At 34.2% G+C, this 26,739-nt stretch overlaps 1 protein-coding gene across 1 annotated transcript; it reads right to left on the reverse strand.

Annotated features, from left to right (window-relative positions):
- Positions 1-1,376: 1,376 nt before the first annotated feature.
- On the reverse strand, positions 1,377-24,934 carry LOC136811209 (uncharacterized). The gene is made up of 11 exons (XM_067067823.1): positions 24,752-24,934; positions 22,482-22,631; positions 20,475-20,558; positions 10,907-10,981; positions 10,302-10,391; positions 9,376-9,549; positions 8,244-8,298; positions 6,761-7,600; positions 5,802-5,994; positions 4,426-4,908; positions 1,377-3,913 (listed from the first exon to the last, which is right to left on the reverse strand). The coding sequence occupies exons 1-11, from the start codon at positions 24,845-24,847 to the stop codon at positions 3,172-3,174; spliced, it is 2,982 nt and encodes a 993-aa protein (XP_066923924.1). The 5' UTR covers positions 24,848-24,934; the 3' UTR covers positions 1,377-3,171.
- Between the last annotated feature and the right edge of the window lie 1,805 nt (positions 24,935-26,739).

The following is a 26,739-nucleotide window of genomic DNA, read 5'->3' on the forward strand; positions in this document are numbered from 1 at the left end:
CGAGAATCTTCTGATTTATCAAGCGCTGAAATTCTTTTGTAATATCACGTGTCCCCGGTAGGATTTCCTACCTAGCCAAGGCAAACTTTTTAGCCAAAGTACTCTATCTAGCTCTTAGGGCTCTTGATGCCGAGTTATGAAAATGGTTTCGATACGTAATATTCGGATAGGTAAAACGAAGTTACCAAGCGCACTAAAATGGACATTATCATATTATTAAACACACAGATTATAGTTTTGTTATTAGCGATGCAAACTTTCTGCACCAGACAGAGAAAGCTTCTCGGAATCACCCAATCTGAAGTGATAAAAAGCGCTCTCTGGGATAGGGGTACGTTGGCTAATATAACGTTTATGTTTATGTCAAATTTACTTCACCTAAAACAACTAACCAGAATCTAAATTATAAGGAGAAAATATGGTAGATATTATTGAAAAAATTTCAAAAATTATTATCTTCAACCAAAAAACTCTAGAAAAATATTTCAAAAACTAGAAAAAAATTATTTTAAAACTAAATATCATTTTACCAAATAATTACCTTTTTATTTACAAGGAAATAACTACAAACTGCATTGGATGAAAACATTGTCTGGTCTCGTGTATTTTTTCACTTTGTGACTACGTATTCTATCTCTTGGAGTGCTTCGTAGAAATGGCTCTTCCAGAAAATTGTGCGGGGGAGGGGGGTGTAGGATATATTGGATATTCTGTCCAGGGGATAGTGAAAAATCTGTAGAATTTGCCTTGTTTTGGGGGCAAACTTGCTCTGATTAGGGGTGATTTTGAATGTCCGGGGGTTAAGTGATGCTTGTCCGGGGGGGGGGTTCAAAATTCACAATGTCGGTGGGTAAATTTCCAAAAATGTTATATCTTCCACCCCCCATATTCAAACTTTTATTGGAAGAGCCCAATACGCCAAAAATATCTTCGCACTTAGTTTCAATTTCAAACAGTAGAACCTATGGCAAAAACACCTTTGATGAGGTGTATTTTGGGCTACGATCAAAGTCATAATATTTGACTTGACATAATATTTATATTTCCCCGCGAAATTTTATAGCAACTAACAAACGATTTGAAAGCGCTCTAACTTAGATTGAAAGGGTAGAGTTTTAACCGGTTTTAGCTCAGAACCCCTCCTAAATTGAAATATTCGATTACATTTAACAAATAGCCTAGAAGCGACTTTCTCGCCCGAACTTCAGTTTTCTAAAAACGAAAAAAATAACCTCAAAATTCTAAATATATTTTGACGCACATTGTACCTAAGCAGTAATTTTATTTGAATGAATATCGCTTTGGGCAGTTTTTATGACGGCCGAAAAAAATACCTTTGTGTAAAAGCATAGATACACAAAAATTCCACTATCCTGCTAGAAAAACTTTTAACTTGTTCTGAATAAAAATTTAAAATTATTTAATATAAAAAAATATAACCCAACCATCAAAAAATATAATTCTTAAAATGCCTTTAAAATTCCTTATAAATTCGCTATATGAAAATATATAGATTTTTAACTTAATAATCTTTAAACTACAAAAATGCATCTCTATAAAAATACATGACCAAAATATTTGAAGTCAAATGACTTGACGTTTTCTCACTCAAAAAGTTCAAATTTATAATAGCACCTTATCGGTAGAAAATTCTTCGACAAAAATAGACAAAAAATCAGTCAGTGACGAAATTTTCAACTGACGAATTTTTTAAGCGATTAATTTACATGTCCAATAGTTTTGGCGATCATTATTTTTTCCTGACGATCAATTTTAGTGGCACGAATATTTTTAAACAAATGATTTTTTCTTTCAAATTCAAGCACTGTTTGAAAGTTAATACTTTAGCGCAAAAATGTTGGGATTAATGTGCTACACTTCAGACAAAATGATTACAATAATTGCTCAGTTTATTGGTGTTTCCCAGCCTTAATTCCTCTAAAAAGCCGCCATTACTCTGGTAAAAAATCCGTCGACGAAAATTATTCGTCGGTAACGAAAAAATATATGTCTATGACGAAGTGGTCGCAATTTTCGAAAAATTATTGAACACAAAAATAAACCCAATACGCTCATTCCCAAATAAATACAGAACATGAGAGTACATTAACGCATAACTAGCGACTTCAGGTCAGGTTGAATATCAAACGGGAAGACAATCCTCAATGCTTAGAAGGTTATATCTCACAATGTAAATTAATTAACATTTTGAGGTAGCGAATTTTAGGATATAGGATAGTCCCGACAAATGTAGGCTAAGGGTTGCAAGGATGACAAACCCAGGAGGGGGGGCACTGACCTTGACGGCCGACGGGGACGTACCACTTGAGTTTAAAAAGTGGACCCTGTCAGATATGAATGTTTGGTAAATTTGGGACCCTTTCAGAACAAAAAATCTATATAATCTACATCTATAAATTTTCTGATTTTAATCCTGATAAGTGGCAAAAATGGCTTAAAGTAGACGAAAAATTCAAAAACTTTCTAATTTCCACCCTGAAAATTGTCCAAAATGACCAAAAATCGACCCTGACAGGTCCGCATCTTGAAAATTAGTAAATTTGAAACCCTGTCAGATATCCCTAGAATCTGAAAAAGGGACCCTGATCAGCGGCACGTCTCCGTATCTAATTTTGCCTAAGTGCCCAATCCCACCTGGACGACAAAGAACACAACTAACCCAGCGAATACCAATCAAATAAACCAGAAAACTTATCACCCTGGACATAAAACAGTTGGCAACACTATATCGAAATGGCAAGTATTACCTTAACGGGAAATAAGGTAGAAAACTTCCCAAAACGGCTCCAAATCCAGGATGGTAGCATGTGATCCGATCGGTGCTCTGAGCACTCTGGAAATGACCTTCTTGTAAAGGTAACCAAATCGGGAAGTTATATCCTTTTCAGGTAATACCACCTACACGTCCGTTAAGGTAGTACAGTTCTCTCTCTCTAATTCGATCTTCATGTGACTTTTTCTTCGAATTAGAGAAATATTCGAATTATAAAGGGAAATGCCCATTACATTGATTTCCAACTGAAGGGACCAAGATTTAAGTTCGAATTACAGAAAGATTTAAATAAAAGAAGTTCGAATTAGAGGGAGTCCACTGTACTTGTCATTTTGATAGATTGGTGCCGACTAATAAAGTTAGTTCAAAATAAAAAATTAGATAGGGTCACGAATTAATGGCGGAAGACCTACTGGTAGATTCTTAATATCCATTGGTGCTAGATCACCTTCACGTGCACGCTCATTCTCGTTTATATCATGGGAAGGTTGACCATGTGTTTGGTGCTCGTATTCCATGGGCAAACTCTCTTCATTAATAATGTCATGACCTAAATGGATCGATTGTGGAGAATCTTTTTCTTCAGACATTGATGCAGGTGAATCTTGTTGTAACATTACATGACGCCCTGGTATACCACCACTTTCGTTTTCGGATAAATATTTAGCCTCTACGGCTTCACGTTTGCGTTTACAGGCTGGTAAGTGTGCTTGAAGGTGTGCTTTTTGCCTGAAAAGACGCCCACAATCGCAATAGATCTTGATTTGCTCATGAGTTAATTTGTGACGCGTTAAATGTGATTTCCGCGTGAACACTTTACCGCATTTATTACACGGGAATTTCGCCTCAGATTTCTTTTTGTTACCCATGATCATGACATTGCCGGCAGCCGAACTAAAAACCGGTACAGCTGTTTTGATGGATGAATGGTGCGATGAAATCATTTGTTGAATTGAGGTGGGCGAAATGACAGGCGGTGCTGGGTGTGCGTGGGCGGGCTCTTCTTGCCGCGGGCGAATGGCGGGAAGAGATGGAACGAACCCGGGCGTACTTTCGTGTACTTGTTTGTGACGTTTGAGATCACTGTTGTCTGCGAAACCTTTTCCACAGTATGGACACCTGGGAAAGTAATATCAATATTATAAACAATCCACAAAGACAATAGGGTGCTGACATTTACAAAAGGATTCGTTCTCCTTATACTACCTGCAGTTTTGTAGAGGTCTACAAATCAGACTAGAGAGAAACATATACATACCGACGTTTCACTAGTCTGAATCGTAGATCTATATAGATACTTCCTAAAAGAAACTCCTCGCTAGAGGATGAGCAGAAGCCTAACGTTTCACCTTAGACTGAACTACCAGTCCCCAGTTGATAAAAAAAACTAACACACTGTACATTCTAAAATTGGAAGTCTCCAATTTGAACCAAAGTAATTCTCCGTGCCTTTGAGTCTTCTACTATTTTTAAACGGTAAGACCAGGTAAGAAAGCGGGAATGTTCTTGGGAAAGTTCAAGGATTGGAGTCTTTGGTGCTACTATTCTCACACAGAAGAATTTAAAGCATTAAATTTCTCATCCCTAACAGCAATTAGATAAATACGAAAGGGAGAATACTGAAATCTTACTTGAAAGGTTTTTCGCCTGTGTGTGTCAAAACGTGTCGGTTCAGATGCGATTTCCGATTGAACCTCTTATCGCAATAAGTACAAGCCCATGGTTTTTCACCCGAATGTATCATATTATGTCGCTTCAAATGGGAACGGTTGTTAAACACACGCCTACATGTTGGACACGGGAACTCCTTTTCACGCTCTTGTACAACAAGACTCGAATGACCACATGGCTTTTTGGTGACCTCCCCATCACATGTTAAGCACCATATCTTTTTCTCTTCAAGTGGTGTCCCTACAGGAAGGGGTTGCGGTCGAGACGAAGTGGTGGTTTCGAATAGACGCGGATAGGTTTTGTGTTGACTGATCTTGGTAGTAGAGGATGTGTCTGGATAACCTCTTGGATGATGACGTTGATCAAATTTGAGTTCCAGAAATTCGTTACTGCCAGCGTCAGCAGGCATAGATTCATAGTAGTTCTTGGGGACATTCTTGTTCCTATGGGTGAAAGGGAAATGAAAGGTTGTAAGCAGAGACGAATCAAACGAAGAGAGCTCATAATAACAAATAAAATTAGAGCTGACTTCACCTATCAAACTTAGCGGCGCTCTAGGCTTTTAAGGAGCTTGGTAATGAATTTACAAGGAAATGACATCAAAATTCTATAACTTCAGGCATTCTGACGTCATTATACAGAAACGAATCAAACAAAGAAGGTGTTCATAATAACAAATAGAAATACAGCACCGCACTCTACATTTCCATTAGTTTGAATCGAAAGTTATCGGATATTCCGATGGCGGATTGGCGGCCGCCCACATTAAAGCTCTAAAGGAGCGGGCCAATTTCCCATCGGAGAGGAATGATAGTCGGCCTTTGATTTCATTTTCGAGAAAGTTCTTTGAAAATCACTGAATCGAACAATATACAAGAAAAATATGCAAATAAAATACAATAGAGTCTCTTTAACTTGAATCATAACTCGAAATGTCTCCTTATCTCGTCCCTCTAGTTAAAAATGCCTTATAAACCATACTCCATAACTTGAAATTTCCATAACTCGAACAAATTTGTGTTCCCCACGAGTGTTCGAATTATGGAGATTCAACTGTACATTCAAAATATAGCGACTATAGCGTAGTGCAGTGGTAGAGCATTATCCGGCTACAGTTTGCAAGGTTATGAGTTCAACAAGGTCATACCAAAGATTCTCAAAATGGTACTTGATGCTCAGCAATTAAGAGAAGGATCAAGGGTAAGTGGGAAAATCCAGGGAGAAAGAGTGGTGCCCTCCCCTACCTTCGGGTAGATAGCTATCGAAAGAGGAGCCTTCGAGTCACCTCCGACTGTGTTCGCAGACTTTCTACTTACTTACTACTAAAATATAATACCTTTCATACGTAGAATGATGTTCTGAATCGTTTTGGATTAAAGAAGGTCTGCTAGATTCACTGACCGAATAGTGATGCCAGTGTTTGTAATGATTTGAAGGACGATCTGTGGAAGATGGGAATTCATATTCTGTCCATGATTTGATTGGTTGACCTTGATGTTTGTGGTGGTTTTGGTGATGTTGATGGTGGTCTGGGGGATGGAATGAAATTTCTATTTAAACACACAGGATTTTTTTAGACAGAGCTTTTAATCTTAAAGGTTTTACTTTTACATAAGTGTTCCCGTTTCATATCAGACACATATTTTATATCAGGACAATGTCTGCCAATTGTTATATTATGCTGATATAAGTATAAAAATGTTTCTATTTTCCTCTTCCTGACCAATCCTGCTCCACATCCGTGTTAATCCGAAAAAGCTTGCGAATTAAAATTAATGAGCAAGCAAACGATATCACACTCTTATTTAAAAACAAAACCTTTAAAGGGAAGGTATATTAGGATTGGGCCATTCCATTTTATAACCATACAGGGGTTGGACATACAAACATTTCCAGGGGGTAACCCGAAAATATTTTCCAGGGGGTCTAAAGAAGTGTTTTTTTACTTTTCTAGGGGGTAAAAAGTTAATTTAAAATTTCCAGGGGGTAAAGGACTGATGAGGCATAAAAGGATTTTTTCCAAGGGTTTCTTTGCAAATTATGCCATTTCCAGAGGGTATCCACACATTTCCAAGAAATTTGTTGAAAAGGTTCTTCTACCCCCCCCCCCCCCTATATGGAAATTATGGAAAAGTCCATTTAGTCAATTATTCAGAAAAAATTCTAAGAATGTAAGCGTCAATAGACGAAGATAAGTTCACACTTAGAGTGAAAGGACTTTATATGGAGATTGTGAGTGAAGTAAAAAGGCTTACGACTCTTATAGTAATGGTTAGAACAATGGTGCCATCATACCTCTAGTTGATTTTGATTCATAATAATCACGCGATGAAAAATCTTGTTTTGAATATTCTTGTTTAGATCCATTTGACGCCGAATGACGACCTGCAGGAGGGGTCGGAGAGGAGCCAGTTGTATGAGTAATGGTCTGTGGTCTATTTTCATCAACAACAAAGACTTTTGGAGGATGATGTTCTTGTTCAGTTTCATGGGAAGGCTCATGGTCCTGTCTTCTGCGCTCCTGTGAAACGTGCGGTTCGTGATCGTGACTATTGAATGAATGATGTTCGCGATGCTCAGAATGATCGGGAAGGGCTTGGGGAGAGTGGTGTGGTCGTTCAGGAGCGTGATGGCGACGTGAAAGTTTCGATCGGAAGAATGCGTCGTGATCGAAAGCTGAATCTCTAGCCGAATCGTGTGATCCATTGTTATGATCGCGTGATGTTCGTTCATGTGGACTCACGGTAAAGCGATCATACGGAGTGTGTTTGTCCGTACGCATTCTTTCCATTAAGTTCAATCTCTCCCTTGACTCTCTTGTTTCATCACGTGACCTATGATTGTCCTCCTGTGCGCGCACTAATGCTATTTCATCACGTGATGCTGAATTAGTGTCACGTGACCTTTCAACTTCGTGTGCTGGCGTACGTTCGTGGTCACGTGATGCAAGCACATTGTATTCAGTAGTCTGATGATACCGTGACTGATCGTGTTCATCGTGATGCGAGAAAGGTGTAGGTGACGATAGCCTCTCCTCCACTTTTATTTTATGTACAGAAGGGATTGGGTCCAAGTGAGAATCATTCATATGAACTACCTCTGTTGATGGTGAAACTGTATAACAGTCAATGTTATCTACAAAAAAAAGTAAAAAAGAAAAAAGTCAAAAAAGTTTGAGTTTATCGACCCAGTGATATTCCTATTGGAACTTTCTGATTTTGATCTGAGGTCTTTTAGTACAAATAGTGGAGAAAGCATCCTCCACCTTGCACGAAGATGGGAGAGGAATCTCTCGAAACATAGCCAAACGTAAATCTCGTGATCCAAGCCACGATAAACTTCCAATCAAAAAAATGCAAATTCAAGGTCGTCTATGTTTTGGAATCTTTACCACTGAGACTTTATTCTCGATGACATTGAGACTTGAGTGGTGATGATGACATTGGAATGGTAAAAACTCTGAGACCATGTCAGTAACAAATAATAGCATGAAGTTAGTGGCTAACAGTTAGAGGTCGAGAACGACATTTTGCATATAAAGACAAAGTCCAGAAAACTCTCGCTTATTCGAACTACTATTATTCAAATTTTTCTATAATTCGAGCTTGTTTACAGTACCTGTCAAAAAGAAACTCTCTTAAAATACTTTCTTTAATTCGAATCTCTCTGTAATTCGAACGGTGATGTTTCTCGTTCGAGTTCGAATTAGCGAGGGTCAACTGTATCAAATCTCGTGGCTACTCACACTGCTGAAGTTCTTTACCCTTAGAACACTTACTCTGGTTTTGATCTTGACTCTGATCGTCTTTATCTTCTTCGTGCTCATTCAATCCCTGCAAAATAGAGAAATACGAGGGTTAAATGTAAAGGAAATTCTTCTCCATCTTCATGCTTCACAAAAACTTTTCAAAAAAGTTGGCAGTCAACACATTTTCATACATTGGTCTCGAAGGAGAAAAAGTATGTATTAGGAAAAGTTATATCTCGTTGGAAAGACAATTTTTAGCTGATTAGCCTTTAAAATCTAATTCCAATTTTGTTTTTATTGGACCAAAAATGTTGAATATGCACATTTCTGAAACTTTGAGCTTCGCTGATTTCATTTTCAGGTTGAAAAGTAGGTTGAAAATAGCCAAAATAGGCAAAATGGACCCATTTTGAAGGGCTTTATCACGCTTTGAGACAAAGTATGATGAACTTTAGGTAAGAGGCTTCTAATTTTATCTATTTTATCCTTAAATAACAATGCGAAATTTATCAATAATTAATTAATGAATTAATTGATGAAACAATTGGAGGTGGGAATGCGAAATCTTTATTTTATTTTTTCAGGCTTAAGTTGTCTTCTTCTAGAAATTGAGTGTCTTGGAATCTGCCTTAACCCTTTAAGTACCAATGACGAGTATACTAGACATGGGCTATATAGGAGGGCGAAGCCCTCCTGTAATGCCCAGTTTGAGTTAGAAATCGTCATTTTTGATCCAACTCGAAGGAATTGGATGGGTTCATGGTCAAGCAATAAAAATCAAAAGTGAGTCTTTCCAGCGAGATTTTAAGCCAAAAAGTAAAAAAATGCAAAAATATGACAAAAATCCACTTTTTTAAGATTTTGACCGTTTTTGACCATTTTTTGTCAACAAGTGATCCAACAACCTCCAAATTTGGCCCTGCTTTACTTTGTTCTATCCTCTAGCGAATTGATTTGAAGTTTTACTACTGGGCACCTTTCTATCACCTAGCTTTAATTCCCCTTACCTACCCCCCCCCCTTAGCCGCAGACTAGCAATTTTCTTTAAAAAAAATGACCGCGGTACTTAAAGGGTTTAAAGATGTTTTTAACTTATCCTTAACATTTTAGCCATCGAAGCCTCATGTTCCTATGTAGTTTGTTCTTCTAAAAATGTCCTTACCACTTCAAGGCATTTCATCAGTTCTTCAAAATGGTCACCTTGTAGATAGTCACGCAACAATTGTAATTTACGTCGGAACGCCATGACGGAGACTTGTGAACGTAAATACGTCTGTTTCCATTCTGTTTGTTTACGCCGTTCTTCTTTCAAATCGTCATATATCATCAGATGTTCCTGTAAAAGTGAAGCAAATTGAATATAAATTTTGGGGAGATTTTTTAACACGTTTTTTAAAAGGAGAACTCGTTAAAATCAATAAGGTTCCTGGCTTAATCAGTGAAAAACTTGAGCATTGTATTAAAGGGGGGAAGCTTGATACTACAGTTGACGTTCTTTAATTCGTTTTCAAGGGAAATTGGATTTTCATCGAATAAAAGACCGTATTATACTATTCATAGTAGAGCGTCGTTTTTGAGGGTTTCTTGTTGATGGTAACTTTCAATATTATCGAATAAAAAAACGTCGAATTAAACAGCGTCAACTGAATGTACTGTATATTCAACTCTCTGTAATTCGAATTTCTGAAATTCAAACTAAAATATTGGTCCCCTCAGCTGGAAATTGGTTCATATTACTCTCTGTTACTCGAATATTTCTCTAATAAAGGTTTTGGTCCCTTGAAGATTGAATTAGAGAGAGTCAACTACACGTTTTTTTATAAGAAAGCCTTCGGATGTTCTTAACTTTTTGAGTTTTTAGTGTTCTTAACATGTTCTTATTTTCACCATTTTGTGAGTATTTTTGTCCATTTTTTTAAGAAATTGTCCGTTTTAAAGTTCACAAAGCCTTAAAATGTTCTCAACTTGTTCTTAACATTTTGGCCACGAAGCCTTATAAAGCCTTCTTATATAGTTTGTTCTTATAAAAAAACTTGTATAATTTTGAAAATTATTATAATTTATATACTCATAATGAAGAGTACTTACGTGATGGTGTCTTCTGCGTTGTTTTTCTAAACGTTCTTCCAAAGCGTAAATCTCGTGCTCAAGTTTACGTATCACTTCTTCGTAATTTTGCTTTAAATTTGAGAGAAGAAGCAAAAATAAAAATAATTTCTAAGTTAAAATTTGCTTACACAGCATTTTTAAACAAAAGGAAGAACAACTTTCCGTCAGGACCACACTTAAGAAATTCACTTGTTGATTCTGCTTTGTCATCATATAGATGCACACCTTCTTTCCATATCATAAAAATACCTTATCGGGGAAAACTTCGTCGGGGAAAAGCGACGAAATTTTGGCCAAGTGACGAAAATTTTCCCCGGCCATAATGCGTTACCAACTACCAGCAAGTGACGAATATTTTTCCCCGACGAAGTTTTCCCCGATAAGGTATCTAATGTCTTTTCTTTTGATAGAGAAAGTTCCTTGAGTAGAGTTTGTGCTTATTTAACCTGAATTACCACCTTAGCTAATTATTTAGGCTGAGAAGTGACCTCGCCCGTCCACTTGTCTTGGAATTAAATCCATGTAAGAATTGTGTGCATTCGAAATTTGAATGCTTGCTAATTTATAAAGGACTTTAGTAATACCTCATTAGATCTTCTTTTGAAGTCATCCTCCAAGGAACTCTTCTCTGAGAGCAACGCGTAGATCTTTTTGTTAGCCTGAACGAAATAAAGGATTTATATACTTTTGTATAGTCAGAAAGTTTCGTAAGGTCAAATCGAATTCAAGCCTCGCAAATTCTACTTTTAATGGAGTTTTTTTTTAAGATACATTTTTTGGTTGAACAAATTACTATTTTCATGGCAACAAAAAAACATTAAAAAACCTTTAATCTAGACGAAATTTTCCTGAAAAGGGAAAGAAATCGAAAAAGTCAAGGATATTTTGTCCTGATATCCTTGAATATCGCCAATAAGGGCGAGTACGAGATCTTACTTTGGCAAATCTTGCAAATTTTGGAATCATCTGGTTCACACCAAAAATTAAGTTGTTTTTTCGGCAAAATAGGTATTTTTCATAAATAGCTTCTTCTTTTTGAACAAAATAGAGTTAAATTACCCTGCATGCAATTCATCGAAATTAGAACCAGCCAAAAGATTTTTTAATTTTCAAGATTTATGCTGCTCGCCAGCATAAGTTCTCTTTTAAGGTATCTGATCAATCACAAAGTAATTGAAAAAGAAGAATAATGAAGGATTTTAAGAAATGTGAAGATTCGATTTCTAGGATTGGTCAAAAGAAATTCCAGGATTTTTGCAGAATATATTAAATATATCCAGCACTATCCAGGACTTTCCAGGACAAGTGGAAATATGATAAAGCAATGTTTTATTTGACAATATGAGGTTGTAAATTTGTTATTCGTGATGGTTTGCCAGTCTAAATCATACTTTTCATCTCAAATCATTAGTTTTTTTGTTATTTGTTATTTGTCCTATTTTAGCTCTAGAGTATCTTAGAATAGCAGGGGGTTGGTACTAAAATCTCAGACATCATGATATTTAATGACGTGGTGATATTATACCCAAAAAACTTGAAAAATAATTCTTTTAGTACCACGGGATACTAAAATACCGAAACGGAGGTATCCAGACTAAAATTTCAGAAATTCTTTAGTACTACTAAAATTAGTGATTTTTATCTTTCTTCGAATTTTTATCAGAGTTTCTTCGACAACATTATCTTGTGGTAACAAAGTGCTCTATACCAAGGTAGAAAAAACATAACAGGCTGTTTCACGCCCAGAATTTTTATCATGAATTATCAGAATGTTTTGTATTTTTTTTGTTAAGAACATTTCCTAAATTCAAGAAAGTTCGATTAATTTTGCATTCAGTCAAATGTTTTCGCTAGATTCATAAAAGTGCTATGAAACTCCATGAAAACTTTGAAAATGATAGCAAATATTGCAAGTTTTGCTGTCTGCCATCTTGATGTTCCCTGGTCGTGCTTTGGATTTTAAAAAGTAATTTTCAATCCATTGTTTATTCACGGTTGCGTGGCCACCATCCCGCCATTATGAGAATAACTGCTATTTTGATTTCAGATATAGACCCGTACGCGAAGCAAGCTACAGTTTCAGCTCTTCACCTCTCTAATTTTATTGGTTAAAAATCGGCAGCCAGGCTAAGAAAAGATCATCTAGTCTAATTTTAGATGCAATTTTTACTGTGAAGAAGTTGCAAACTTTTCTTTGCTTGTAGAAGGTTTGAAGTTTTTACTATTTTTGCTGATTGGTAGTTTGCAAGTTTATTTACAAAATGTGCTAAAGTTTTGGACAGGAAAAAATGAAACGAGTGCACTTATAGTAAATATAGCAAAAATAGCAATGAGACAAATAGGCCCAAAGAAGCAGCGTTTAACATCCCAAAATGCACTGTAAGGGTGTGTTTCTGTGAGATTGCACTGCAAGGGTCGAATTTTAAAACAAATCCAAAATAATTGTTAAAAAGAAAGGTTTTTACTTCTAGTTTATTTGAAAAAGTTTCTATTATCTGATAATTACAGCTGACAAGAATAATTTTCTCAGTTTTTCTTTGACACAAGCTTCTTCTTTCACGCAGGTTTACAGCTGAGAAATATAGTGCACTATAAGGGTTGGGTAAATCAAGAGAAAATGCACTGAAAGGGTACCTTTTCAGCCATTTTGAACTGCACTGTAAAGGTACGATTTTGAAAAGCATATTTTGCGCGGCATATACCGTCGTTTCGAAATCGAGTGCCCCCCCCCGGGGTTCAAGGCTAATAACAGGTCTCGTTCTGGACAAAATAGATAAATTTGCTTTTTTCATAAGCAACTGTAAATTTTGTTCTTCATTTTTTGAAATTTTCATGTTTATATTATGTTCTTACAATGTTTTTAAATACACTTTAGTTTCTGACTTAAATTCAAAATTGATTTAAAATCTGTTAAAAAACTGTTAAAATCAATACTGTTTAATAATTCTAATAACTTCTCAAATCTAAGGCTCATATTTTTGTTACATTATTCTTAGGTTTTGGCTAACTTTCAGCCTCGTGTTCTTATGAAATTGTTCATATAAAAAAACACAAAAGCATGTACTTGAGCAACTGAACTATATGTATGTGCGAGGGAAAATTCGGACAAATCAGCCCCAAAGACGCAAAAACATATCTTCAAACTAAATTATAAATGACAATAATATATATTTTAAAGTGGTACTTGGTCCAAAGAGACTTTGCCAAATTCTAGCCAAATTAGGTAATTATTCACTGCTCTACGTACTTTTCTTAGGATAATCTTTACCATTTACTTACGCTGGTATGCTAGTCTAAGACAAACAAATGAGAAAAAATTAATGATTCAATTTTGCACGAAAGTCATAAACCCGTTTTTCAGTCGTTTTTTTGGCTGCAAAATTTACAAAAAATATTTTTTGAAAATCAAGCTCCGTCACATTCGAGCTTTTATGGTTTGCAGCCATCGTTCCACATCTTGGCGCAAAGAATAAAAAAAACTAATGAGCCAATGAGAAGAAAAGCTAGTAACGAACGAACAGACGAAGAAGAAACATGGGTTAATTTATAAGGCCTTCAGGTAGGTCCAAATAATCAAAAGAAATCCAGGATGAAATATTACAGAAAAAAAGACCATTTTTGGTATTCTCATAAACATTGATTAATATAATTTTTCTGTCAAATTCCTTTCAAAAGCAGTTGTTGATGAGTTTTTGTTCGATTATTGGAAAATGTAATTTAAAAATCTGGATAGGAGTTTTATTTAGCCATTTTTTTACAACCATCAAAAAATTTTGAGGGCCAACTTACACGCTTTTTTTATAAGAACAATTTTATAAGAAGACGAGGCTGCAAATTTCCAAAAACTAAGAACAAAATTTCAAACGATCAGAGCCTAAGATTTTAGAAATTACAAAGACAGTGCTGATTTTAACAGATTTTAAGTAAAGAAAATAAGCGTATTAAGAACATCGTAAGAACAAATAAGCCTGAAAATTTCAAAAAATTTAGAACAGCCCCGTCTGAGTTAAAAATTACTGGTTATCATAAAAAAGTGTGTGTGCACATATGCATGTATGCATATTTAAAATCATTTTCATTCCTCTGAAAATTTAAACTTAATCCTGAAATGGCAATCTCTTACATGCAAGGGGTTTGTTAGGGCAATCAATATGCAAAGTTCAACCAGAAGTAAAGGTTTAGTCAAAGGGTTAGAAAAAAGGAATTTTAAGTTTTTAGATCGGATTTGTGAAAAATATTAAAGCAATAACTAAAAATTCCATTCAAATTTTTTTTCATCTTGACACAAAAATTTAGAATTAAAAAAAAAAATCAGATGCGTGAGAAAATTCTAAATGTCGTGTGTTTATGTCTGAAAAAAATTGTCCTCTTGATGATTTAAACTTGAGAGAGGTGTAAACAGAAATTGAAGCCCGAGACTTAAATCCATGCCAAACGTCATGAATAATGGGACCCCTTACCAATAAAAATATTTGTGGGGCCCAAAATTCTTTTCCTTAATCTTTCACTTTTCTTGAGTACTTGCTGCGTGGGACGTTAGGCGTGACCGCAAAAAATGGTCTGATTTTGACAAATGTAAATAAAAGGGGCCATAAAGAAAGAAAAAAAGATTCGTTTCCAAAACACTGGTACTTCTCCCTAGCCGACATAAAACGTTATAACAACGTCTATCGTACGTCCATGACGTCAATAAACCTTAAGATGAACGTTGAAACAACATCGTGTGTCAACTTGGTAATTAAGACAATCTACCATTGGCAGTCTATTATGGTGTCTGACCCCTATAATGTACAAATTCGAAGCTGACGGAAAACGTCCTTTCAACGTTCATCTAACGTTGTTATGACGTTATAATTCGTACTGGGTCCTATTTTAGAAAGGTCAAAGACAGTAAGTAAAGAAAAAAACATGAATATTTTTTCTTCACGACAAGCAACGCAGGACCAAACTCAAATTTTTGAAATTACTTTTTCTCATTAACTACCCAACATAAAACGTCAATGCGACGTCTACACGCTTTTATAAGAATGGTGTAAATCCATTTCGTCATGGATATTCTTAAGTTTTTCGGGAAAATCATCCTAAAATATTTTTACAGCATTCTTAGGTTAGGATCCTAATTCAGACTAGATTTAACATTTAGTACATACGTCTCAAACATAAAATCGCATTTTTTGTGAAAGGAGTGAGCCTTACTTGGGGGTAATTGACGATTTATAATTGAAAATGCTCTAAAAATGGCATTCTTAGCTTGAGTAGCAAAATTCCATGATGGTGATATTCTTAGCATTATTCTTAATCTTTTGGCCATTTTCATCATGGACATTCTTATAAAGTGTATTCTTATATAAAAAAGCGTGTACCTTACCTGCATGACTTCCATTTTACATTAGAGATTTTAAACATGGAAACAGCCCTGACAGCCGGGGGGGGGTTAAGACAACTTTCCATTGCAGCCTGTAGTCTATACGGAATTTTAAAAGAACAATGTTTTGTGAAAAACGACATATAGAAAATTATCCCAGCTGGCAACACAAATAAAATTGGTAATCTTTTCAAAGTACTTTATAAAAATTTGCCAAAAATTAAAATAATTTTTAAATTATAAAAAGTCATTACAAAAACTTATACGTAATTTTTTCTTTTGAAAGATCCTCGAAATGAATAAAAATTAGCCGAAATTTCAGACTAATTTTTATCAAAAACACAAATTCTAAGGCGACGATTCAGACACTGACCTTAACACCCCATATAAACACATGCTACACATTTTTTAAAAGAACAAACTATATAAGAACATAAGGCTTCGATGGCCAAAAATATTGGAACAACTTAAGAACATTTTTAAGGCTTTGGAAAGTCTAAAACACCTGATTTCTTAGGAAAATGGACAAAAATATCTAGCTCTTTAAAATCGAAATCTGCAAAATCCGCTAATAACAATTATGGAACAGTATTAAAACAATAACATGTCTTTTGGGGAGTGAAAATCAAAAATCTTTTAGTAAGGGAAATCTCTCACTGTACACTGACGAGATTTTGTACCCAAATACTACCTTATCAGCCCTTTTGACGCCGGCCCTTATTACACCACAGGCCCAAAAATAACGCCAATAAGGGCCGGTGTAAAAAGGGCCGATAAGGTGAATGAATTAAAAATTCTACATTAAGAATTTTTGTTATACTTTTTATTAATTAATTAATTAATTGCATGATTTCCGCAATGCAGCTAATACTATTAATAGAGTATAATAAACTACCAGTCATTTCGTAATTCAAAAAGAAAAACTCTGGGACCCAAAGATGTCATTAAAAATATCTAATGCTATAATTAGAAAGCTCATTATTATCTTCGTCTCCTTCCATTTGTAATAAGGAAGCGTCAAAAACACTAACTCACAAAAAACCTTTCGAAACTTGCACTAATGACTTTCATTTTCGTAAAGTCATTATGATAAACTGGTACTTCAAATTATGTCAGGACCCATAATAAAACGGAACACACCCTATTATCGGGAACTATCTGTAATTAAAAGGGTACAAAAATGCCCCCATAAAATTACTAATCATTAAGAGGTCATTATAATTGGTAAGATATGATAATAGGTTTTTTTCCGAGTCACGAATATGAAAACTTGAACAAAGTGTTGCGTTTGCCAGAAGTGGCTTGGACCCTAATTTGAGCAATCCATGTTTTCTTATACAAGAACAAACTACATGAAGCTTCGATGGCCTAAATATTAGGAATATGTTAAGAGCATTTTAATCTATGCAGACTCAAAAACACCCGATTTCTAAGGAAAATGGACAACAAGCTGACAAAATGGTGAAAATAAGAACAAATTTAAGAGCATTTTCAGGCTTGAAACTGGAAAAATTAGGAAAATAAGAAAGCTTCAAAAATTAAATTGTTCTTATAAAAAACCGGGTATTTGACAATCGCAGAGTAAAGATTGAAATGAATGATCGATGCGTGTTAATTATTTGAATAATTACACTCATGAAATTTAGTCACAAATTTATAGGGTCTCAAAGCCTCAAAGGCCACAAAGCATTGAAACTTTTTTAAGAAATGTCAACTTTTTATAAATATTCCCTTTGTTCTTAAGACACTAATGTTAAAAAGCAAAATTTATTCTTTAAAAGCCGGTATCCACTTTCACGCGAAATATGCGACAGTTTTTTCAACCTTTTTTTGCCTAAAAAAAGACTAGGTCATAAAAAAGTTTCGCGCAATCAAAAAAAAAGTTGAAGGAAGTTCACCATTTTTCAAACGTTACGTCAATTTTGACCAATGGAATTGCTTCACTTTTCAACCAACCAGCAATGACCTTACAAAAACGTTAAAAAGTTTTTGCTCATTTTGAGCTAAAGTGGAAGCCGGCCTTAAAACTTTAAAACTTGGCAGTTTCGAATTTCACTTTCATTGTGGTTAATGTTTTTTTTAATAGTCTTTCTAAGGGTCGTAAAAAAGTTGGGAAAAAAAAGAAAAATCAGTCCCTCTATGGGTCTATTTTCAAACCTTTATTCTGAAGTACCTGATATTTCCCAAACTTAGTAGATTGGCAGTTAAACACAAAAATTACACGTTTTTTATAAGAATATACTTAATAAGAATATTTATGATGAAACTGGCCAAAAAATTTAGAAAATCATGGAATTTGGCAACTGAACCAAAGAATGCTATTTTTAGAGCATTTTACCATTAAATTGCCAATTATTCCCCAGAAATGCTAAAAGGTTCGACAAAAGTGCTAAAGTTTTGAAAAACACCATTTTTATAGAAAGAAAGCAGGTATATTTAAAAATGCTTTGCCGAAACTTCACAAACAAAGTTTAACCAACAATTTTAAGTCATTTTATTTTCCATTTGCAAATTGCAAAATCACCTTCCAGTGTCTACCCACAATAGCTAGAAAGAACCAAAAAGACTGGTACCAATTCAAACACCATCAGGGAGGTACATTTCCAGGGTACTGACATGGTGGCCCATAGTCAGGTGGTAGTAGTGTCAGTGTCTAATTTTGAATCCCAAAAAGTTAGCAACTCGTACTACTTTGGAGGTGGGCGTGGGTACATCTTTCAATTTAACCTAGTACCTGGTGGGTAAAAGGGGTAAGAATCTCCCAATTTTGGCTAATCAGAACAAAAAATTTCCTAATTTTCCGAAAAAGATTCCCAAAAAATAATTATTATTTGATTCCTTAATTTTAGAATTTTGAAAATCGAATTGTTACAGAAAACCTAGACTTAGAGCTCTCCCACTTTTTGGTGAAGTAAGGTTGACTGCTAGGTATTACAAGGCATTCGTCCAGGGTTATATAGCCATATTATTCTTGGTGACCTGCTTCTAAATAGGGGGTAGGGGTCCCTTATTTTTCTCAAAAAAAGTCAGTACTCGGTAGTAAAAACGAGGTGATGACAATCTGAGACAAATTCTCCCGAAATCAGGGTTATGAGTCCCAGTGCCCTGCAGTAATATCCCCCTGACACCTTAGCCATTTTCTTACTACCAGTGGTTCTATAAAACGCCGATATGAACCAAATTTCAATGAAATATACAAAATCCAATGCAAGAAGGTTTCATTTCTATAAAAAATATTCATTATAAGCCATCACATATATAATCTTTTTTTTTGGCAACAATAATAGGACAACCGAATGGGCAAAATTAAGGACGAGAAGACATTCGAACCAACAGATCAGAATGAAAGTCGAATCAATGAGAAAAGGTAGACAAGTACACAATATGTATTGTATCAAAGGTTGAAAAATAAATATTTCGTTTTAGCAAAAATCTAAGAATACAAACAAAATCAAAGAGCAACTTGGAATTCAATTTTTTAGATTTTTTTCATCAAGTCCTAAAATGGAGAGCATAGATTATTTTTTATAGGAACAAAGAGGCTCAAATACGACAAAACATTAGAACAACTAGCCTTTCCGGCGTCGTCACATTTTTTTCTCACTTTGCTCGATGTAAGTGTCAAGATAGAGCATAGAGTAAGATCCATCTCATTGCCAATTTACTTTCACGTCAAGGATGTATTCCAATGCAATTGCAATTGCGTAACTTAATCATTCGATCTAATTTGAAAATTATTTTAAAACTTTTTCGGGGCTGTGAAGTGGCTTAGCATAAAATTATCATTTGAATAAAAAAAAAGTAGTTTGAAAAACAACACGATAGGTTTTGGTTCGAAAAAGATTTCGTTTTACGCGATAAATTCGAAATTTAACAATTTTATAAACTGCGTTATCAGCTATGCACCAATATAGTTTTAGCTTTAAATATCTTTTCCGAAACGTAAAACTGTATGTTAGCCAAACTTAAAAATAAATTTCTTGAATAAGCGTCGAAAAATGATAATAACAGCCACTGAACCAAAATCAAACTATTTCAAAAAGAATAAAAGCAATTCGGAACTTTCAAAGTCAGTTCTTCTCACCCTTCCAACCCTCTGGAACCCTTCAAAAAATATATTACATAATTTTAAACTGTTTAAAACGGTTGCATAAAATGAAATAAGAATTTGAAGATTCCACACCCAACTGCATTACGTCATAATTAATCAATAAACTGACTTTTTACCAGGCGATTGAATTAATATGGCACTAAGCACTTATTTTAACCATTGATCATATTATTGTCAATGAAAGTTTTATCTTTAGATCGCTTATTCCATAGTAACAGAAACACCCGGAAAAAGCGTTCTTTCGCCGCAGGAATAATCAAGCAATAGAACTGCAATTAATGCTCTCTTTTAATTTGATTTCCAAGTGGAATCGGATTTTCATCGAGAAAGTCCAGTCGCTTATGAAAGTTTCTTATTGACAGTGACTTTCAAAATTATCGAATAATGGAGCGTTTTGAATAGTAAGAATAGAATATCGAATAGGAGAGCGTCAACTGTAGTTGCAAACTTCCAGTATTTTTCGGATGTTATTGTATTACTTAGAAATTAGCTCTAGTTTAGACGGCCGACAAAAAGTAGATAGAGCTTATCCATCTTGAATATCAAGCATTGTTCTGCGTATTAAATCTGAATATTGAGTCAATCAAGATAATAAGTAATACCACTGTAAAATCACAGTGTCTTGTCTTAAAAAATATCATCCAGAAATAAGCAGGCGGACGGATGTTGATCTTACCTTCTCACATAGCTCTCTTTCCTGATAAAGCTCATCTTTACGTTTCTGTAATTGGTTCTGGAAATACAAAGCTTTCTCTTTGGCCTTAAAATATAGAAAAAGGAAATAATTATTAACAGGGGGTATTTAAATCTCCATTAATAAGTAAAATTTGTGATCCTTCAAAATTTCCTGTTAGTGCCCTGTTGTTTCACTAAGCGTTGCTATTTTTAAATTGCTTTATGAAATGAGATGTGCACATGAATGTATTTTTAGTATCAACCGTAATATAGCGCCTTCAATAATTTTTGTTGGCAAGGGGAAGCGTTTGAAAGCTTTCAAGAAATTTTTTATTGAATTCGGTAAATATACTCAACATTTTTAAGAGGTAATCATTTTACCTAAGATACAGACCCGGCAAAACTTTTGCTGACGAAGCAGTAATAAAACAAGACTTCTTTTAAAATTGTACATTCAGGTTGGACAATAAATATATAAAATATTTTGCTTATAATTTATTATATGCTGAGTAACCAAAAATAGATATTCATTCATATTATCTAATTCATAAATGAAAAAAACTCCAGGGATTATGATATTTTTCAAATTGGTATTTTTTCAGGATTAAATCCCTTGGCAAAACTGTCCGAATAGATCCGAAATAGTTTTTACTCATTCATAAGTGGCATTATATTTTGGAGACGTTGGGTTCTTAACAGCCTAATTAACCTTTGCAGAGGCTCTCAAAAGTACTGAACATATTCAATGGATTATTCGAAGGTGTTAAAATGCGAAAACAATATACCCCTAAGGACCCAAAAAGACTTAAATCACCCCATAATGACCATAATCCTTTTCATAATCTGACATTTTGGCTTTTTTTTAATCTGACGCCCTAATTTCTAGATAGACCACTTGAGGAAGGACACGTCAACTTTGTTGGATGAAAGTTTAGGTTTTTTATAAGAAAATCAAATCACGTTCAAGTATAAGAATAAAATCAATTCTTAATTCGTGTTTTGTTTGTTAAAAGAAAATCTTCGAGTCATCAGTTGTATTTTCTGCAAATCAAAAATCAATTGCTCGCAAAATGCACCAAAATTCGGAGAAAAAAAACTTTTAAAACATGTTCGAAATTCAAAGATTTGAGAATCGTTTTTTGCTAATAGAAACCATACTTTTAGTCATGACAAAAGCGTAACCAACTGTAACCTCGCGGATTATAAAAAAAAAGCTTGAGAGCATAATAAAGAAATTCTTCGAATATTAAACTAAAGAAATCTAATCGGCGCCTTATTGACCCAAAGCAGCAATTGATTATCGAAAAATGACAGGTTTGTAGGGGAAAGATTTAGCAAAAATAACGATAGAATATCAACACGAGAACCGCGTAAGAACCCATTTATAGAAATTTCAAATCTTCATTTTAACAAAATAATAGGAGCAAAACATTTGGAGGTTTTACTCAGGACCATGAACAGATTTCACAAGCTTTATGACATCTGATTAATAATTATCCCCTTAGTTAAAGTAACAAAGGGAAATGGGCAACGTATTCATCGACTCGAAAACGCTGATTCCATAGACAACCCACCTAAGGAAGTTATTAAAAACTGATCTTTTACGTTCGAAATGAATGTGAATCACACACGAACGTTATACAATATGCTTCCCTGCATACAAAAATTTCATCAAAGCTACCAAAATCACGAAAGCAACTGATTCATTTCAATACCACCTGCGACAGGATAATTATGTTAGGCACAGTGATATAATTATATAATATAAACAGTACAAAATTATAATTCAAAAGCCAAAAATGGCGCCTTTGAACTAAAATTCTTGAATTTTAAAGAATTATGGACTATTTTTCTAGATTTCATCTTTCAAGTTCTCATAACTCAAAAATCCATTTAAAAATAAGTGTTACCCAATACCAATCGAATGCACTTTGAAATTATATAATAATAAATAATGCTTCCAGGTAGATCCAAGTGATAATTATAATATGAAAAAATTAAAAATTACCTGTTCTAGTTTTGACTTGAGTCGAATATTTTCTTCACGTAAAGAAAATTCATAATCAGAGGGAGAGCTTTCGTTGGCTGTTTGATCTTTTTCATCTTCCTCTTCATTGTTTTCTTCACCAACAGCTCTTTCATCCCTCTCAATTATTAGCTGTAAAAATTAAAGAAATAGAAGTGCTTACTCATTCATTCATTCATTCATTCATTCATTCATTCATTCATTCATTACTTTGAGCTTTCAAGAAAATTTAAAAGTAACTTTGTATTGCTTTTGTGATTTTTAATGGGATAAAATTGTGCAGGGATTAAATTTCACAGGTTTCGCAGATTTGGGTGTCATACACCAATTTAAGTCCCAAAGAAAATTTGGAAAAGCCTTATCCGGGAAATATCTATAAACACAATCAAAAAATGTGAAATAAATTTCTTTTAAAAATGTTTACTGGCATCAAAGAAGCGCTAAATTTGAGAATTTCAGCAACAAATATCAGATGAGATTGAGTTTTTATAATATACTTTAATAATTGGTCATTTGAAGTAATTAAAATGACGCGTTCTTTAGAAAAAGTAACAAAATTGTTTTATTATTGGTTAACGACCAACCAAATCAAATAAGAGCTTGGAAAAACTCCATCTTGTCCCACAAATATGATTTGGCAGTAAAAGGCATAAAATCGTGAAAATATTGTCTCCTAACAGTGCCATCAGCAAAATTAAGTCCCCACAAATTCTTCAAATTTTGCAGATGAGCTCAACCGCAAAATTTCATCCCCAGGAAAATTATCCCATTAAAGTGATTTGAGTGTGTTTCTTTTTCCTCCTCTTTCGAGAATTCTAATCGAAGCAAATTCAGGCACACTTAAATCTATGTAAGCATCCTCCAAAAAATTATTAAAGCATTCTTCAGCATTGTCAACCTTAGCATAAACATCCACTGAGCCTGTTTTTGGTATACTTATAAAAAAATATAGGTAAAATTCCAAACATTTTTGTGAGCACGCTTTGCTCTAGGCTGCTTGACAAACCCCCAATAACGTAATTATTTTTACTCTCCACAATTATCTCCCAAAAACGCATCACACCCAATTTTTGCCCTATCAGTATAAAATGTAGTGCAAATCTTGATTATAGCATCATACTAAAAAGATTTGAAATCCCTCCATGCAAGAAAAAGCATCGCCAGCTGTATATAATGCAAACAGCAAAAAACTCAAAAACCCTAGGCTACACAGTTGCGAAAAGAAAAAAATTTCCATGATTTAGAAAAATTGAGTGGTTAAAATTTCCCAAAAATAAAGAGGCTTTTGGAGACATTATATATAGTAAGAGAACCGTCATGTTGAATATATTCAAAATTAAATCCAGCATCAAAACAATAACAAAAAAATATTATTTAGCGCACACAATTTTATGCTTTCATGTGTTATTGTTGTGTTGCTGGAGTTTTTAATTATGCAGCATGACATCGTGTCCTACAAAAGGTATGAAGTTGACAGCTTCTAATGCTAGCGCTATCGTACTTACCTAAAACAATCCAAAACTTTACTATCAATCGAATCAAATTTTTGGATTGTTTTAGGTATATAAGTACAATAGCATAGAAGCTGTTAAATTCACCTTTCTCAATAGACCTTTTGTAAGGACGCAATATCATGTTGAATAATTTAACAATCAAATCGATCTGATGATTGGTTGTATATATAGCTCAAAATTATGATATAATTTACCTAAATGAACCAAACAGTGCTCAGAAAAAGTGTGATTGTTAAGGAAGATGTACCGTAACTTGGTGTAATGCAGACAACACTCTTCTGTCAACTTTTTTTAGAGATAAAAAAGATAGGAAAAAAGGACAAGCGAAGCCACAGATTGAAGTGAATCTCCGCTGTCAAAAGAAAGAACAAATATAGATTCAATCACTGATTAAGGAATATTCCAGGGCAAAAGAAAGGAATCAACATTTATAGGTCTTATTTGTCTTATTCAAGTTTTTGCAGCTTGCAAAATTTCAAAAAAGTACTTTCATTTTCTGTATATTAGATAAAGACTGCTGATCTGCTGTGTTTTCATCAAAAAATAAGAGAATTTTACAGGAAAGTTTTGCTAAATGTGAAAAGAATAAAAGAATATGTAAATTATAACTGAATTTCCTATTAAAATGCTTTAAATTCCAGTAAAAATCATATAAAAAGAGCAATCGACAACCAACCTCTGACGATTCTAAGTGCAAAATAGAAAGTGAAAGTGGTTGTTTCTCTGAAAAAGTATTACCTGTTGTTTTTTGTCAAGCTCGTTTTCTTTATGATTATAATAAATTTCGAATTTTTGTTGAGTTTGTACATCTCCAAAAATTTTTTGCTCTTCCATTTTTCATGACTGGTACATAAATTCCAATCAGCCCTTTGGCTTTGATACCAAAAATGCTCGTTTACTTTTTTTTGCTCTCAACTACCGAGTAAAACGGTTACGGGGCCTTCCCCGGGGGACAATTTTTTGCCCCAGTCAAAACAAAAACATTTCCCAGACACGGATAATGCTGACTCAGCATACAAACTCTGTGGAAACCCCGTCGAATTATTCACCATTTCAAATCTATTTTCTTCAGAACAATTTTCAAGATAACTTTTTGATCGAAAACTCAGGGTTTAAATTTTCTCTTGGTATTAATATGTTCACTCATTACCCCCCGTAGACGGGCAATAGTTCAATTTATAGTTTTGATCAATTGTCGCCCACGAAAATTCCTTTCTATGACAACGAGTAGAAACGGGAAGGAATTTGACCATCCTTATTAGCTGTATTTACATGTGATGGAAATTCTCTCTCGTTTTACAGCCAAAAGTGGCGAAGACGCACAGAGCGTAAAAGTATTTGTGAAGGGTGTAAATTTCTTTAAAATTTCGATTTACTCAATTTTGGGAAGGATAGAAAGCTTTGATCATCCCGGTGAAATGATGGAATTTTCACATTTTTATTTTTACCCAATGAAAGTCCAGCCCAATCCACCGATCATTATTAGAGTCTAGATTTCCATTCCCACCAGAGTAAGCGAGAGGCGTCAGTCTAATGGGGGCGGGCCCAGGGTTTTTAATTTTTTTTCTTTGTTGATATTTCTACCCCATTTTAGGTTTTATCCACTTTTTGATTACCGTTTTGATTAAGTTTTCAATTTAAAAATTAGATTATTAGAAGAGGATTCACTTTTCAGTATCTGTTTCAGTTGTTAATTATACTTTAAAAGCTTTCAATTGCTAATATAGACTTTTGTTACAAATTATACCAGAGATAGGTGAGTCAAGTATAGTAAAAAGCAACCAAAAAGATACAAAAAATTAATACTTTCTTTTCAAGTCTCAACATAACGACCTAAAAAACAGTGCAATTGTCTCAGATTTCCAAGTTTCACATTTCTTGGGACAAACTGACGAAAACCAGGGGGGGACAAACAATCATTAAACATAATTTTAGGTCTAAATTCTGATATACTGTAAAATCTTCTTATCGCATCATAAAATATAAGTTCTAGGAAATAAAAATTAAAACTGTTAAAATAGATTTTTACATATTTACAACCAAATGTGTAGAAAATAAATTTAAAATAGTATAATTTGTTTATTTTATTATGCATTTGGATTTGGATAAATTTACACGCTTTTTTTATAAGAATACACTTTATAAGAATGTCCATGATGAAAATGGCCAAAAAACTAAGAATATGCTAAGAATATCACCATCATGGAATTTTGCTACTAAAGCTAAGAATGCCATTTTAAGAGCATTTTCAATTATAAATTATAAATTATCCCCAAGTTAGGCTCACTGCTTTTACAAAAGTGCCATTTTATGCTTGAGACGTATGTACTATTATGAATTTGGATCCTGACCTAACAATGTGCTGTAACAAAAACGTTAAGAATATCCATGATGAAATGGATTTACACCATTCTTATAAAAAAAAGAAGCGTGTACCACGCCTCAATTTCTAATGTATAGGGAGAAAAATATATAACAAAACTTAGCCATGGTAACACTGATGGTAGAACTCAATTTTAACCCTCTATTTTGCTTTAAGGCCCTTTAATTTTCTAACTTATTAATTCTATCCAAAAATGAGGCAATCGAAAGACCAAAACATTGCAAATAAAATAGCTTTGGTGGACCATGCCTACCCTGATGACTTCTTGATTCTTATCTTAAGAACTTATTGTAACTACTCAACCATTAGAAATGAGAAATGTGTGGATACCACCTGGAAAATG

The sequence above is a fragment of the Clytia hemisphaerica genome, unplaced genomic scaffold (genome assembly GCF_902728285.1).
Source record: "Clytia hemisphaerica strain Z4C2 unplaced genomic scaffold, Clytia hemisphaerica genome assembly, whole genome shotgun sequence".
Lineage (NCBI taxonomy): Eukaryota > Metazoa > Cnidaria > Hydrozoa > Leptothecata > Clytiidae > Clytia > Clytia hemisphaerica.

Bases quoted from the DNA above. Each gene is read 5' to 3' on its own strand.
- LOC136811209 (XM_067067823.1), bottom strand. From the start codon at position 24,847: ATGGAAGAGCAAAAAATTTTTGGAGATGTACAAACTCAACAAAAATTC. The intron at 10,982-20,474 runs GTAAGATCAACA...TATTTCGTTCAG, and splicing joins AAAGAGAGCTATGTGAGAAG to GCTAACAAAAAGATCTACGC. The intron at 3,914-4,425 runs GTAAGATTTCAG...TTACTTTCCCAG, and splicing joins ACAGGCGAAAAACCTTTCAA to GTGTCCATACTGTGGAAAAG.